This window comes from Rhinoraja longicauda, chromosome 35, assembly GCF_053455715.1.
Source record: "Rhinoraja longicauda isolate Sanriku21f chromosome 35, sRhiLon1.1, whole genome shotgun sequence".
NCBI classification, from domain to species: Eukaryota; Metazoa; Chordata; class Chondrichthyes; order Rajiformes; family Arhynchobatidae; genus Rhinoraja; species Rhinoraja longicauda.
In genome coordinates, this window is record NC_135987.1 from 9,976,124 (window position 1) to 9,993,925 (window position 17,802).

Consider the following 17,802-nt stretch of genomic DNA (forward strand, 5'->3'; position numbering starts at 1 on the left):
TTCAGTTCATTGTTGCAATTAAGCTGTAATGAACAAACTGCTTTCAATAATGCAAGGGTTAAGATTGCCAGGTTGGATAATCTATCTGGCTCAAGGTCTGCATGAAATAAATAAATTTAAAGAGTGGACAGGAATGGTTAAACTATTTAATCAGCTCATTAATATGGGATAGCGTAGAACTGGTGTGACCAGGTGATTGACAGTCAGTATGGACTCTGGGTCCAAAGGTCCTGTTTCCATGCTGTGTCCTCCAAATGAACACTTTCTTTCCTCTGGACTGTAACCTCTCGGAATTCTAAATTATGGGGAACCGGCCACAGAATATAGCTGAAGTCACAATCTTGTTGAACAGGGAAATAAACTCAAGGTGCAATATAGCCAACTCCTTTTTCCAGTAGCAGCTGTTAAACTTTCCTGGTATTTTTCCTTTCGAACAAAATGGTATTTCCATACTACTTGATCATCATATTTCATTTTTTATTTCCAAGTATTGCAGACTTCAATATTCGTTAAATCATTTCATTGCAATCTGATTTTGTTGTATTGTTGAAGCAGATTTGCATGTACCAATGCACGCCCCTTCCTCTCCTGATATCTTGTTGATGTGCTTCATCCGCAGGGCGTTACGACACTGTGAGCAGTTGATCACACGGTATAATCGGGAAGACAGCAAGATCTGCCTAGCAAACAGCAATTCTCTTCCTGGGTACAATGCCTCATGTCATATCGGCAAAGCAGTAGAGGACTGCATGAGAGCCATTTTTGGTGTTCTGCTAAACTTGACCAATGACAATGGTATGTTTCGATGGAACTATGCCTGTTCCCTGCCATCTGCGTTGAAGCATTAAATTAATAGTGCATAAAATATTAGGGTTTGAGACCAACTGTGTCTTTCAGAGTGGATTGTAGTAAACTGCTGTGGTGCATTGTTAAGCCAGAAAAACCAGAAGTTGTTGCACGTACTTCTAAATTCCTCCAAGTTCATCATTACTCATTACTGGCCCTTTGCTTCAGGCTTTAAATTGAAAGTGCATTGCCTGAAAGTCGACCTAGCTTCCCAACATTTAATGATCAAAGAATTTGTATGCTCAGTACTTTGGCATGTCTGCTATATTCAGCGTCCCTCTGTAAATATCACTTTCCAATAATTGCAGCAGCTGCCAACACCAGAACTGAGTCACCCTGCTGTTGTTCTGTTCATTTCAACATGGTGCTACCTGTTACCGGCCCATAAAGTTAATAGAGCAGGTTCCTGATAGTGGAGTCTTACCGACACAATCTGGTCGCATTTAACAATGTGCTTTCAATAAAACCACTTCCTCTTATTTGCGAATTTCAAGTTGCTCATTTTGTTTTCAGTCAGTGACCAGTTACACTGCTCTCCCATAAATTGTGATGATGGAAATGCATCCAGACTTTATCTCTCAAAGTACTGTTACTTTGAGAGACACATTTCCAGCTTAATTGTGTTTGTGGGCAATTATTCTGCTGCTTCCCTCCATCTGTGATGTTCAATTAGATTTTACACACAGCTAACAAAAGGCAAACATGACTTAAGATTGAGAAAAATCAACGTGCAGAATCTGGAATACAAAACAAAAACAGAAATGAAGACAAACAGCATCGTAGAAAGAGAAACCAGTTAACGTCTCAGATCAAAGATCCTTCATCAGAACTTAAGGTTCCCCATTAAGTTAAATAATTATGTTCAGGATTTTATAACATTGCTTTTATCTGATAGCTAATTTTGTCTTTTAAATATTTTTAAGGAACAGACTATTTGAGGACACTTAAAATCTCCAACTTAAAATCTCCATTCTTAATTGATTAAAATCTCCATTCTTAATTCATTAAAAGTATTCAGGTGAAGGTCTTGGACCTTAAACATTAGCTCTGCTTCTCTTTCCACAGGTGCTACCTGATCTACTGAGTGTTTCCAATGTGTTTTATTTCAGAATTGCTGCACCTGCAGTTTTTGTTTTGTATTTGCATCTATTGTTAGCTTGTTATCTGCAGCTGTTTGCCTTTCCTTCTCACTGGGTTGCTAAGTACGGTGAAATAATTCTTTACTGCATTGAGCCATGCATTGGAAGCAACCTTCAAATACAGCCCAGCCACTCTATCAGGCACCTGTTCCATCTGTGGAAGTACCTGTGGTTCCTGCATTGTCCTTCTTGGTCACCTCAATCCCACAAAGCAAGAGTAGAAGCAAGTCATCCTTGAATCCAAAGAAGAGGTTGTTCCACACCACTGCAAGCCTTTTTCTCCATAAGGGTCACGTGGTAGTCATTCCTACTGTCATGTATTAAATATCTGCCATGGGATTGGTGAGGGTGAGTTAAGATATATTTATGGCTTATTTAGGTACTCACACCAGAGTCTTGCACTGAAGAGCAATTGCTTCTTTCGATACTTCTCAACTGGGCCATTTAATGCAGAGGAGCCCTGTGTATCAGCAGAGAAAGGACAATAGATTGATTAGACGATGGATTCTTGGTCGATGTTTGTCGCGTTACTGAGTTCTGGAGTCAGTGGTAATGGTTTCCAGGGCCATCCTCTACCTTTTTACACCATTCTACTGCCAGAGCTTTAGAGCTGGAGCTCTCTGTTGTTGGTGGGATGTGATAGAGGCTGGTACACAATACGATATAACTTTATTTATCCCAGGATGGAAATTGATCTGCCAACAGTCATAAAAACACAAAGTACATGAAATTAAAATGACGAGTGGAAAGGATTTGGGATGTGCAAAGATTGGGGGGAGGGGAGTCAGTCTCAGACTACCCCACGACAGAAGGAGGAGAAGTTGTACAGTTTGATAGCCACAGGGAAGAAGGATCTCCTGTGGTGTTCTGACCTGCATCTTGGTAGAACCAGTCTGTTGCTGAAGGTAGACTGATGGGACTGAAGGCTGATAAATCCCCAGGGCCTGATGGTCTGCATCCCAAAGTACTTAAGGAGGTGGCTCTAGAAATAGTGGAAGCATTGGAGATCATTTTTCAATGTTCTATAGATTCAGGATCAGTTCCTGTGGATTGGAGGATAGCAAATGTTATCCCACTTTTTAAGAAAGGAGGGAGAGAGAAAACGGGTAATTATAGACCAGTTAGTCTGACATCAGTGGTGGGGAAGATGCTGGAGTCAATTATAAAAGACGAAATTGCTGAGCATTTGGATAGCAGTAACGGGATCATTCCGAGTCAGCATGGATTTACTTTGGAAGTAAGAATAGAAAGGCAGATTATTATCTGAATGGTGTCAAGTTAGGAGGAGGGGGAGTTCAACGAGATCTGGGTGTCCTAGTGCATCAGTCAATGAAAGGAAGCATGCAGGTACAGCAGGCAGTGAAGAAAGCCAATGGAATGTTGGCCTTCGTAACAAGAGGAGTTGAGTATAGGAGCAAAGAGGTCCTTCTACAGTTGTACCGGGCCCTGGTGAGACTGCACCTGGAGTACTGTGTGCAGTTTTGGTCTCCAAATTTGAGGAAGGATATTCTTGCTATGGAGGGCGTGCAGCGTAGGTTCACTAGGTTAATTCCCGGAATGGCGGGACTGTCGTATGTTGAAAGGCTGGAGCGATTGGGCTTGTATACACTGGAATTTAGAAGGATGAGGGGGGATCTTATTGAAACATATAAGATAATTAGGGGATTGGACACATTAGAGGCAGATAACATGTTCCCAATGTTGGGGGAGTCCAGAACAAGGGGCCACAGTTTAAGAATAAGGGGTAGGCCATTTAGAACGGAGATGAGGAAGAACTTTTTCAGTCAGAGGGTGGTGAAGGTGTGGAATTCTCTGCCTCAGAAGGCAGTGGAGGCCAGTTCGTTGGATGCTTTCAAGAGAGAGCTGGATAGAGCTCTTAAGGATAGCGGAGTGAGGGGGTATGGGGAGAAGGCAGGAACAGGGTACTGATTGAGAGTGATCAGCCATGATAGCATTGAATGGCGGTGCTGGCTCGAAGGGCTGAATGGCCTACTCCTGCACCTATTGTCTGTTGTCTATCGTAATCCTCAGCTGTATTGTCCAGGATGCTCCGCAGTTTGAGGAGCATCCTCCCTTCCAAGACCACCTCCCATGAATCCAAATCCGCTCCCAGGACAGAGCCAGCCTTCCCGATGAGTTTGTTAATCCTATTGGCGTCCGCGGCCTTTGCCCTGCTGCCCCGGCACACGATAGCGAAGAAGATGGCACTGGCTACCACCTGCAGGATCTAACTGCAGAGGTTGAAGGAGCGGAGCCTTCTCAAAAGTACAGCCGGCTCTGTTAACATTCTGCCAAGTATAAATCTGCAAGTATGACTATCTCGAGTTCTCACAAAACATAGAAACATAGAAAAAGTCACGAAACATAGAAACAAACTATAGTTCAACTCTCCCTTTTAAATCAAGAGTTGCTGGGGTATTGGGTGAGGTTGACTGCTGGATGCAATATTGCAATGTTTGAGGTCGGCGTGTTTGTGTTCTTTTCAGCAGTTACAATAGAACTAAATTATACACTGAAAATTCGCAAAACATTAAAGAGCAGTGAGCAGAGGGAACTCACTTGGGACGCGTGAGGTCATAGGCCAGACTGGGAAGGGACAGGAAACTTGCTCCACCAACAGCCATCAGTGAATCAGATTGCATTTTTACCAGAATCTGGTAGCTTCATGATTAGAATTACTGGCCCCGACATTTGTTTAAAACTTGCAGATTTATATAATGACTTAAATTTAAAATTTCGACCGCCATGTTAAATTTAAAGTCCTCATCTGCCTGTCTGGATCAGTGCTCAGGAGGATCGAGTCTGAAGAAGGGTCTCAACCCTAAATGTCACCCATTCCTTCTCTCCAGTGATGCTGCCTGTCCTGCTGAGTTACTCCAGCATTTTGTGTCTATCTTTGGTTTAAACCAGCATCTGAAGTTCCTTCCTACACACTGAATGCTCAGGAGGTCTGGCCGATAACCTACCCTCTACATTTCTGTGGGTATCCAATGATGTCTCGCTTATTATTGATGCCATTTATTTGCCATTGAGAAGTAAACTTATTGCTCGTTTTTCAGTTTGTTCAACCCTTCATTACATTGTTCCTTTGTCTTTCTAGAATGGGGCAGCACCAAGACTGGTGAGCAAGACAACCTCATCAGTACAACCATGAATTGTGTGCTTCAGGTGCCGCAATACATACCTCAGGAACAGAGATTTGATATTCGAGTACTGGTGAGAAAATGATATTATTTCCAGCCCAGTTTCTCTCCTCTCCTAACATGATAAATGGAATTGTATTTACCAACTAAGCTCATTCCTCAATGCCTCTTTCAATGTGAATACAATCAACTTCTTTAAACCGGATAATCGGTTGCCTCTGTGGCATAAACTTCGTTCTGGGTGAAGGCCAGCAGTACCAGTGCTTTGCGTTGATCTCCCAGGAGCATAACATGGCAGATTGGACACCTGATAGTGATTTACGTCATTGTGAGGTATTGTGTTGATTTGAGTTCTCTGCAAGCACAGCACATTAGATAATGTGAAGATGGGTCTGTAGAAGGGTCATCCATTCCTTCTCTCCAGAGATGCTGCCTGTCCCGCTGAGTTACTCCAGCTTTTTGTGTCTATCTTCGGTTCAAACCAGCACATCTGCAGTTCCTTCCTACACATTAGATAATGTTTTGCTGAAGTTTTACACTGGCTTTTATAGTTCGCTGCTTTTCCCCAATAACATTTTCATTTTCTGATTTGTGAACTTTTAATTAAAACACATGTATGTGGTCACACAATGGAAGCGGAGGTAGACTCCTTCTCACTCTACCACTCTTTTTATGGCTTGCAATTCCTTTTTCGGAGAGGAAACTCGTCAGTTCTGCATAAAAGCATTTGCTCAATTTGTTTTTTCAGGAATCTACAAATGTTTTTTAATCCTTAGTATGAAGTGAAATAATGGCCTGAATCGCACAGACGATAGAGAGCAAAGCATCCCCTTGGTCGATGGTTTGGCTTTGTGTGTGGGGCCCCAGGGTGGACAATAAGGGGGCACATAAAAGGCTGAATTTGGTGTTTGGTTGTGAATAGGTGAATCCCTAAATGGGCAGCGAGGGTGTGGTGATGGCAATGATAATGGGCTTAGGCTTTTAAAGTTTCAGAAGATACTGCTGCAATGATTGACCGTCATTGCAGTTCGTTTATGCTGTTAATTTCTCCCAGCCACCATGCTGTACCTGGTGGAACCGAGGGATATGGGAAGAAAGCAGGAACGGGGTACTGATTCTAGATGATCAGCCCTGATCATATTGAATGGCGGTGCTGGCTCAAAGGACCAAATAGCCTACTCCTACACCTATTTTCTTTGTTTATGATAGGCTAGTTAATTATTATTCAGCTACCCACTGCACCCTCCAATATGAGAATCACTGTGCCTGATTTTTCTGGCATGCTTTCTGCTCATCGTCTTCACTGAGCCAGCCTAGTGATAAAGGTGCACAGTGGTATAATTTAGCTAAGGCCACAGTGTGTAACTAATGTGTAATTAGTTGGTGTCCATTAAGAATTACAACCAAGATCTGTTTATTTAGCCTGGTGATGTATATCCTCTCAATAAAGCTCACTTTAAATGTGTGAACAAAAGATCTCCAGCCAATATAAGTAAACGATTCCAAGCCCTAACTATTAAGAACACATTTTTCCTTGTTTTTCCTGTCTGGTAAGTTGATGCACTCCAAGGGATGGTTCTCTCCCGGCTCTTGAATTGAAACCTAAAGGGAGGAATTGAGATCAGCAAAGACCTACGGTGAAGAAACAGTGAAGAGGGAGATGTTGTCTTTGTCAGATCTCTTGCTTATGTGCCATGAGTTATTAAACACATATATTTTACCTCAATGATTCTACTTACTAATCAAGCAGACAAGGATTCCAAGAATGCTGCTAATGCTTCTGATGGCAAAGTGACTAATGCAAGATATTGACATAGAAACCAAGCTATAAACGACCTAATCATGCAAAAATAGAAACTATTAAAAGTCCGCAGGTTAGGCCACAGCAGAGGAGAAGGAAAAACACGTTTCCATTCGATCACCTTGCATCAATTCTGATAAAGGGCAATGGGCCTAATATTTCAACTAATTTCCTCTCCACGCGTTTGTGGCCTCACCTATTACATATGTCACTATTTTCTGTTTTTACTGATTGGGTTGATGTCGTGATACCCGTTTGCAACTTAAAACGTTAGTGTGGGTAAGAGACCAAAAGATGGTGTCCATGTAGATCTAATTGCAAAGGCAAGATCACGTTCACTGTCAGGTCAAGACAGTTGACCATAGAAGAGGATGGAAAGGTAAAAACTGCACAATACATTCAGCTTAATTCATTGAGACGGGACAGATTGCTTGAGATTAGAAAGATAAAATCAGAAGGGCTAGTGAAATAAAGCAAGGTAAAATTAGGAAATGGATCATGAAACCAAAGCAAAATGCTGCCTGTGATGAAAATCTAAAATGAAAAAGCTGAAAGTGCTATGGAAAGATGCACAGTTCAAGATTGGAAAAAACCTGTTTTATTTCATATCCAACATTTACATTATTTTGCTTTTGTGTAATAATAACAACCATTGGAAGATGATTGGTACATAATTCAGTGCATTGCCTGAAATGGCCTAACAATGGAAGATGATCGACTGAGCTTCTGTCAGTGATAGAAAGACGTAGCTAGGTGCAACCTGCACACCAGAGGTAGCCCCCTGCTGCCTCAGTCTCTGACACCTTTTTTCTTGCACTCGATTTTCTTCTGATCTCACCTCTTTTCATAATTTTACCTTCCTTTATTTCACTCGTCCTTCTGACTTTATCTTTCTCATCCCAAGCAGTCCGTTCCCCTTGCATCCCATCTCAATTAATTTCAAGCTCAATATATTGTGCAGCTTTTCCCTCTTCATCATCTGTGGTCAAATGTATTGACCCACATAGTGCACTTGGTCTTACCTTTGCAATTCTGGATCTACCTGCATCCCTGAGGATTTCTGCGGGGGTGGGGGGGGGGGGTTGAATGATCCTCAATGGGTCTTGGTTTCAATGGGGCTTGGCTTTTATCATCTATGGAAGTCAATCCAAACTTGACCAGCACTAGCACTGCCCTGTATGAGGCACTTAGACTCCCAACCGGGTTAATTTCTTATTTTAGTCACAGTGGGGCTGTTGCCCAGTGCCACTCATCCCATCGCTGTGTTATCAGAATTATGCAGAGATCATTTTCCCTGTTAAATGGAGCTGATCTTGCCAGTAAATTGGATTTTTTAAAAATTATCTTACAGTATCTGTGTGCTGTGAAATGAGCTTTGGTGTGTGGGAGGGGGAGTGAATGGAAAGAGATGTCAGTGAACAGAAGGTCAGTGACTCAGTGGTGTTAGCTCGAGCTCAGGGAACAGCCTACTGAAGCATAAGCAGCACTGATTCATTCAGTCTCCACGCAGTGGGATGTTCATACCAGCCCAAGGGTGAAAACTGCCTCCACACTGTTAAAGGAAATGAAATACTTAAGGTCATCAGATAGGTTGCGTTCTCTTCCTCCTGGACCTTGCCTTTTGATTTTTCCCAGCCACAAAAACTACTAGTGGCTGAGGGCTTTTGGGTTTATTTTATAGTGTCATAACTACTTTCCAGGCTCCAGTTCTAACATATGTACTATAGAAAGCATTTTATCAGGATGCATCACAGCTTGGTTTGAGAACAGCTCCATCCAAGACTGCAAGAAATTGCAGTGAATTGTGGACACAGCACAGACCATCACACAACCAACCTCCCTTCTATTGATTCCATTTATATCTCACTGCCTCGGCAAGGCCAGCAGCATAATCAAGGACAAATTGCATCCTGGCCACTCCCTATTCACCCCTCTCCCATCAGGCAAAAGGTATAGAAGTGTGAAAACGCACACCTCCAGATTCAGGGACAGTTTCTTCCCAGCTTTTATCAGGCAACTGAATCATCCTACCACAACCAGAGAGCAGTGCTGAACTACTATCTGCCTCCTTGGTGACCCTCGGACTATCCTTGATCAGACTTTGCTGGCTTTACCTTGCACTAATCATTATTCCTGTATCATGTATCTGTACACAGTAAATGGGTTGATTGTAATCGTGCATTGTCTTTCTGCTGACTGGGTAGCACGCAACAATAATAAAAGCTTTTCACTGTACCTCGGGACACGTGACAATAAACTAAACTGTATGTTTAGAAATTTGAATCATGCATCAGACTGCACAGGGCTGAAGACAGTTGTAAAGAAAGCAAATTCAATGCGAGCATTTATTTCAAGAGGGCTTGTGTACAAAAACAGAGATGTAATGCTGAGGCTCTAAGGTACTGGTAAGGCCGCATTTGGTATATTGTGGGCAATTTTGGGCACCATATCTGAGGAAGGATGCACTGGATCTGGAGAAGGTTCAGAGGAGGTTTGCAATGGTCCCAGGAATAAGTAGGTTAACCTATGATGAGCGTTTGTCTGCACTGGGCCTGTACTCGCTGGAGTTTTGAAGGATGAGGGGGGGCCTTATTGCAACATACAGAATAGTGAAAGACTCGGATAGAGTGGATGTGGAGAAGATGTTTCCACTAGTGGGAGAGTCTAGAGGTCATAGCCTGAGAATTAAAGGACGTTCTTTTAGTAAGAAGATCAGGTCTTTAGTCAGAAGGTGGTGAATCTGTGAAATTTCTTTGCCACAGAAGGCTGGAGATGCCAAGTCAGTGGATATTTTTAAGGCAGAGAGAGATGGATTCTTGATTAGTACAGGTGTCAGAGGTTATGGAAGAAGGCAGGAGAATGGGGTTAGGAGGGAGAGATAGATCAGCCATGATTGAATGGCAGAGTAGACTTGATGGGCTGAATGGCCTAATTTTACTCCTATCACTTATGACCTTATGACTCATTAAAGCTTGGGGCGGTACAATGTTGCCAGTATCAAGACATTGAGACGTAAGATTATTGCTTCATCGCTGCTTCAAAACGTTAAAATATATACTGTGACCGAACAGCGTAGCTTTGTGGTGTATCTGTCTCTCAGCTCGAATCTGTCTGCTGTCTGTGCTGAGTTTGCATGTTCTCTGCGATTGTCTGGGTTTCCGCAGGGTGCTTTGGTTTTCTTGCTACACATGCTGCTCAGGTTAACAGCATTGTAAATTATCTCTGCTGTAGGCTCCTGCTGTGGGAGAATCATAAGGATGTTAATCAGTTTGTCACAGAGGCTTCAGGCTCAATTGGCCAAATGAAAATATGAAAGGAATAATAGTTGAAGAAAATGTAATTACATGAGCTGCCTTCTCAAGATAACAATGGTAACAAATGAAGCTAGACAATAGACAATAGACAATAGGTGCAGGAGTAGGCCATTCAGCCCTTCGAGCCAGCACCGCCATTCAATGCGATCATGGCTGATCACTCTCAATCAGTACCCCGTTCCTGCCTTCTCCCCATACCCCCTAACTCCGCTATCCTTAAGAGCTCTATCCAGCTCTCTCTTGAAAGCATCCAACGAACTGGCCTCCACTGCCTTCTGAGGCAGAGAATTCCACACCTTCACCACCCTCTGACTGAAAAAGTTCTTCCTCATCTCCGTTCTAAATGGCCTACCCCTTATTCTTAAACTGTGGCCCCTTGTTCTGGACTCCCCCAACATTGGGAACATGTTATCTGCCTCTAATGTGTCCAATCCCCTAATTATCTTATATGTTTCAATAAGATCCCCCCTCATCCTTCTAAATTCCAGTGTATACAAGCCCAATCGCTCCAGCCTTTCAACATACGACATTCCTGCCATTCCGGGAATTAACCTAGTGAACCTACGCTGCACGCCCTCCATAGCAAGAATATCCTTCCTCAAATTTGGAGACCAAAACTGCACACAGTACTCCAGGTGCGGTCTCACCAGGGCCCGGTACAACTGTAGAAGGACCTCTTTGCTCCTATACTCAACTCCTCTTGTTACGAAGGCCAACATTCCATTGGCTTTCTTCACTGCCTGCTGTACCTGCATGCTTCCTTTCATTGACTGATGCACTAGGACACCCAGATCTCGTTGAACTCCCCCTCCTCCTAACTTGACACCATTCAGATAATAATCTGCCTTTCTATTCTTGCTTCCAAAGTGAATAACCTCACACTTATCTACATTAAACTGCATCTGCCATGTATCCGCCCACTCACACAACCTGTCCAAGTCACCCTGCAGCCTTATTGCATCTTCCTCACAATTCACACTACCCCCCAACTTAGTATCATCTGCAAATTTGCTAATGGTACTTTTAATCCCTTCGTCTAAGTCATTAATGTATATCGTAAATAGCTGGGGTCCCAGCACCGAACCTTGCGGTACCCCACTGGTCACTGCCTGCCATTCCGAAAGGGACCCATTTATCCCCACTCTTTGCTTTCTGTCTGTCAACCAATTTTCTATCCATGTCAGTACCCTATCCCCAATACCATGTGCCCTAATTTTGCCCACTAATCTCCTATGTGGGACCTTGTCGAAGGCTTTCTGAAAGTCGAGGTACACCACATCCACTGACTCTCCCTTGTCAATTTTCCTAGTTACATCCTCAAAAAATTCCAGTAGATTTGTCAAGCATGATTTCCCCTTCGTAAATCCATGCTGACTCGGAATGATCCCGTTACTGCTATCCAAATGCTCAGCAATTTCGTCTTTTATAATTGACTCCAGCATCTTCCCCACCACTGATGTCAGACTAACTGGTCTATAATTACCCGTTTTCTCTCTCCCTCCTTTCTTAAAAAGTGGGATAACATTTGCTATCCTCCAATCCACAGGAACTGATCCTGAATCTATAGAACATTGAAAAATGATCTCCAATGCTTCCACTATTTCTAGAGCCACCTCCTTAAGTACTCTGGGATGCAGACCATCAGGCCCTGGGGATTTATCAGCCTTCAGTCCCATCAGTCTACCCAAAACCATTTCCTGCCTAATGTGGATTTCCTTCAGTTCCTCCATCACCCTAGGTTCTCCGGCCCCTAGAACATTTGGGAGATTGTGTGTATCTTCCTCAGTGAAGACAGATCCAAAGTAACGGTTTAACTCGTCTGCCATTTCTTTGTTCCCCATAATAAATTCCCCTGCTTCTGTCTTCAAGGGACCCACATTTGCCTTGACTATTTTTTTCCTCTTCACGTACCTAAAAAAACTTTTGCTATCCTCCTTTATATTATTGGCTAGTTTACCCTCGTACCTCATCTTTTCTCCCCGTATTGCCTTTTTAGTTAACTTTTGTTGCTCTTTAAAAGAGTCCCAATCCTCTGTCTTCCCACTCTTCTTTGCTATGTTATACTTCCTCTCCTTAATTTTTATGCTGTCCCTGACTTCCCTCGTCAGCCACAGGTGTCTCTTACTCCCCTTAGAGTCTTTCCACCTCTTTGGAATAAATTGATCCTGCAACCTCTGCATTATTCCCAGGAATACCTGCCATTGCTGTTCTACCGTCTTCCCTGCTAGGGCCTCCTTCCAATCAATTTTGGCCAGCTCCTGCCTCATGCCTCTGTAATCCCCTTTGCTATACTGTAATACCGACACTTCCGATTTTCCCTTCTGCCTTTCCATTTGCAGAGTAAAACTTATCATGTTGTGATCACTGCCTCCTAATGGCTCTTTTACCTCTAGTCCCCTTATCAGATCAGGATCATTACACAACACTAAATCCAGAATTGCCTTCTCCCTGGTAGGCTCCAGTACAAGCTGTTCTAAGAATCCATCTCGAAGGCACTCTACAAACTCTCTTTCCTGGGGTCCATTTCCAACCTGATTTTCCCAGTCTACCTGCATGTTGAAATCTCCCATAACCACCGTAGCATTACATTTTTGACACGCCAATTTTATCTCCTGATTCAACTTGCACCCTATGTCGAGGCTACTGTTTGGGGGCCTATAGATAACTCCCATTAGGGTCTTTTTACCCTTACAATTTCTCATTTCTATCCATACTGATTCAACATCTCCTGATTCTATGTCACCCCTTGCAAGGGAATGAATATCATTCCTTACCATCAGAGCAACCCCACCCCCTCTGCCCACCTGTCTGTCTTTTCTATACGTTGTGTACCCCTGAATATTCAGTTCCCAGCCCTGGTCCTCTTGTAGCCATGTCTCAGTGATCCCTACAACATCATACTTGCCCATGACTAACTGAGCCTCAAGCTCATCCACTTTATTTTTTATACTACGCGCATTTAAGTACAACACTTTAACTTCTGTATTTACCTCCCCTCTCACATCGTTCACAATTGGCCCTGCCCTTAATTTCTTTTCCCCTCTAGAACTTCTGTTCCCATTCTTCCGAGAGTCTTTTGCAATATCTCCTGTATTCCCTTTTACCTCATCTTCATATTCACAATTTGTTAACCCCTCCCCCCCACTACTTAGTTTAAAGCCACAGGTGTCACACTAGCAAACCTGCCTGCCAGAATGTTTGTCCCCCTGCTGTTAAGATGCAACCCGTCCCTTTTGTACAAGTCACCCCTAGCCCAGAAGAGATCCCAGTGGTCCAGAAATCTAAATCCCTGCTCTCTGCACCAGTGTCTCAGCCATAAATTCATACCCTCTATCTCTCTGTTCCTGGCCTCACCAGCACGAGGTACCGGTAGCAGTCCAGAGATAACCACCTTCGACGTCCTACTTCTCAGTGTTTTTCCCAACTCTCTAAACTCCCGCTGTAGCACCTCCTTCCTCTTCCGCCCGACGTCATTCGTGCCCACGTGCACAACGACTTCAGGTTGATCGCCTTCCCTCACCAGGATTTTCTGAAGCCGGTCCGTGATGTGTTGAACCCTGGCACCAGGGAGGCAACAGACCATCCTCAAGTCCCTCCTGCTGCCACAGAATCTTCTGTCCGTCCCTCGGACTATGGAGTCACCGACCACTACGGCTCTTCCAGACTTCGGTCTCCCCTGTCGAGTATCCTTGCCAACAGGTCCGCCACTCGACAGTTCCCAAGAGGGTATACCTATTTGCAATAGGCACAGCCACTGGGGTCTCCTGTAGTCCACGTCCACGTCCACTCCCCCCTGAAACAGTCTCCCACCTTCGCTCGACCTGGACCCTTGGCGTGACAGCCTCACAATAGGCCCTGTCGAGGAAATTCTCGCATTCCCGGATGGCCCTGAGGTCATCCAACTGCCTCTCCAACTCCACCGCACGTCCCTTCAGGAGCTGCACCTGGACACAGTTCTTGCAGGTGTAACTCCCAGAAGCTCCAGCGACGTCCCTGTCTTCCCACATCCTGCAGGAAACACACTGCGCCAACTTTTCCGCCATCATCTTGTGCCTATAACCAGCTCTGGCTTAAAACAATTGTATCCTCCTCACCTCAGCCTCCTCGCCGAAGACTCGCAGCCAAAGACTCGCACTTTTCTCACTGGGCACTTGCAGCCAAAGACTCGCACTTTTCTCACTGGGCACTTGCAGCCAAAGACTCGCACTTTTCTCACTGGGCACTTGCAGCCAAAGACTCGCACTTTTCTCACTGGGCACTTGCAGCCAAAGACTCGCACTTTTCTCACTGGGCACTTGCAGCCAAAGACTCGCACTTTTCTTACTGGGCATTTGCAGCCAAAGACTCGCACTTTTCTCACTGGGCACTTCCCTCACTGGGCTGCACCTGAACAGGGCTGCACCCTTTTGCAAGTCTTGCTTATATCACCAATTAAATTGCCTGATTGTCCAATTTACCTGACTTCTCACTTAAATTAACACTTACTTTTCTTCTCAGCCAACGGGCGTCCTTGCTCTGCTCCCGGACTTTTCAAATTGACTACTAGCTTCCTTTTGGCGCTCTTTTTAAACTGCCTGTTCAACTGTAATTAGCACTTACTTTTCTGCTCAGCCAACGGGCGTCCTTGCTCTGCTCCCGGACTTTTCAAATTGACTACTAGCTTCCTTTTGGCGCTCTTTTTAAACTGCCTGTTCAACTGTAATTAGCACTTACTTTTCTGAGCTAGGTCTGAGCAAAGTAATAGAAATACATATTGTAGTTTTACAATTAAAGTATTTTACACCACATATTCTGGTATCTTGGCCTTTACTGGTTTGCACACTGTTACTGCTGGCAAAAAAATGCCAAACTGCTGGAAGATCTCAGTGGGTCAGGCAGCATCTGTGGAGAGAAATGGACAGATGAAGTGTCAGGTTGTGATTTCAGGCTCGGATCCTTCACACTGTTTACTCTGAATTTCCTGTGTTTGTGTTCCGCAGGGTCTGGGCCTGCTGATTAATCTGGTGGAGCACAGTGCTCGCAATCGGCACTGTCTTGTTGACATGGAAACGCCTTGCTCCTTTGATTCATTCTGTGCTGTGGATGGAAATGACAGCTTGCAGATGGAAGGACTGGTGGGATCTATCGAGGCCTTGGTGCAGGTGGGTGTCTGTAATATAAAGATTTCTCCAAGTCTGCCATTTGATGAAGTACAACGTGACTTTTTTCATATTATGTAAGTGTGGATATAAGTAAGCCAGGATCACTTACCCTGATCAGGATATACGACAATGAATACTGTCCCTGTCAAGTAATTTGTCCTGCCTTTCCTGTACACGAGAAATGTACCTGCTGGCAAGATCTGCAACCCTGTACTGCTTTTTCCAACTTATCTCCCAGTGACCAAAGGGTCTAGGTTACAAGTGGGGACTCAGTTAGATGGAGAAAAGGAAAGAGGTTCACCTTGACTATAAACAAGAGCGCAGTATCATTGATCCAGATGACCTAATTTACGAGCTGTATTTTCTGTATTGTGCTCTTTTGGGTTTTGCAAGGTTGGTTTAGTTCATATCTGTGCATGACCAACTTTCTAGATTTGCTGATTAAAAACATGAAGTGTAGACATTTTGTTCACAGAAATCAGTAAGCTTGGATCTGTCTCGGCCCAGGATCTATGCTCCATATTTGCAGATTACCAAACCTTGCATTTCATCTCATCCTGTAGTATAGTGTCTCAATTCTGTTGCTTCCAATTGCTTCATGTATATTTATATGCTTTGAATCTCTTCAGTTAACCTTATAGATATGGTCTGGACCACAATAGTCAGATTAATGCGAGTAACTATCTGACTATAGTTACTATACACTATACTTAGATTTGTAACACACCAAGTGCTGCATCAGATACTTTTCAAATGCAGTGAGATTTTTCTCAGCCACTTTTTTAGGCCTGTGGAACCCTTCTGCAACCAGCTTTCCAGTCATCAGAATATCTTTCAGCCTATGCTTCCTGCCATCTGATGATGGTTGCATTCAATCCCTTGAATTAGTCTGTTTTGCGTAGCCTTTTAAAACGCCTTGTTAAAATCCATGTTGACTGCCTTGTCCCTTGACTGATTAGCCCCTCAAAAATATAATTATGTTGACTTTCCATAATTAAGGAAAGGTGAGTATCTTCACATTTCATTTTACTTGCTTTTTAAATTGAATTTCAGCATTTTGAAAACTGATAATTATTTGGTATTCCTTTGTGTAGGAATTCGTGTTGTTACATTGCAGTGCACCAAATTTTCCTAGGTTGTTATCTGTGCCTGTGTGATAAGTTGGCACGTTATATGCTCGTAATGAGCCTCTGACTCCCCTTTAATCAACTTTTGCTTAATACATTCTGGTTGTTTGACAAAAGTTTGATGAATTATTTTGCTCTTCCAGTTGTTTCTGCAGCGGCAACGAGCTGCCCGACTCGCAGAGACTGAGACTGATGATTTCATCAAAGACACACCAACACCACCTCAGGATCAGAGTGGCCAGTGGCAGGAGACTGCTGGGTCATTGGAATGGGTGCAGTCAGAAAATTGCACCAAGAATGATAATGAAAAGAAGAAGGAGGAGGAGGATGAAGAGATCGACCTGAATAAAGGTATAAAAGAGGCATTTCACCAAAGAGATGACCATTCCTCTTCCACAATACTGTTTTGTTTAAAATTGTTTTATGTTTCAAATACTTGTTTGCGATAACTCATTAATTGGATTAGGGCACGGGTGCACACATGATATTGTCAAAGCATCTTCACAAAGGTTTATAATTGTTAACACATTGGTGCTTGCCCTTTGTTCAGAATTTATTTTGGTGTTAGATTTATGGAAGTAACACATCAGCCCTTTACTAATGGTGGCCTTCGCTAACTGGTGGTTATGGTGATGCTGCACTCCAGTGTATTTCTGTGAGATTAGAAGACTTTATTAAGATGTCATACGAGATGCAACGTGCAAAAAAACAAAATCAGCGTGTTTTTGGGGGTTCTTTGGGTTGTGCACTTCATGTTTGTGGAAGCTCTAATTTCACTATTTCATCTTGTTTATCCGAGTGGTTGTACTCCATTGCATATGGGTTTTGCCCTCAGTAAAACCATGTTTGTCTTGCGAATAACCCACAGCCACTTTATAAAACGTTTGTACTGCAGTGTTTGCAAACTTCAAAGTGCTAATTTTTCAAAGATGTGCAACTTGCTTGCCCTGTTTTAAATGGATGTATACGACCTATAAAAGCCCGCTGGACCCGTTTTCAGCTGTGGCTGCTTTCTGACCTCTTCCCGCTGCGGTTATTGGAGCCTTTGGTTGCTGAGCCGTCTAATCAGCAGTTGGTTAACAGCGCAGTGTGATAGATGTGTAACATAGTGAGATGGAAAACTCACTCAATTATTGCCGGTTTAAACTCTGCATCAAGCAGAAGAGGATTTGAATGGCGCCTTTTTTCATCTGCTCATTCCACGTAAGCCTGACCAGGGGCTCTGTATCTGAGGGAACTGCAGATGCTGGTTTAATTCGAAGATGGACAAAAAATGCTGGAGTAACTCAGC

General features: G+C 43.5%; 1 protein-coding gene across 3 annotated transcripts in view; it reads left to right on the top strand.

Moving 5' to 3' along the window:
• The window catches only part of LOC144610075 (wings apart-like protein homolog), a 149,364-nt gene that overhangs the window by 117,411 nt on the left and 14,151 nt on the right, over window positions 1-17,802 (top strand). For all 3 annotated transcript variants that reach the window (XM_078428601.1, XM_078428602.1, XM_078428603.1), the window contains exons 13-16: window positions 620-795; window positions 5,086-5,201; window positions 15,223-15,384; window positions 16,655-16,862. In XM_078428601.1, the coding sequence (XP_078284727.1) occupies window positions 620-795; window positions 5,086-5,201; window positions 15,223-15,384; window positions 16,655-16,862 (662 nt within the window). The remainder of the gene's footprint in view (window positions 1-619; window positions 796-5,085; window positions 5,202-15,222; window positions 15,385-16,654; window positions 16,863-17,802) is intronic.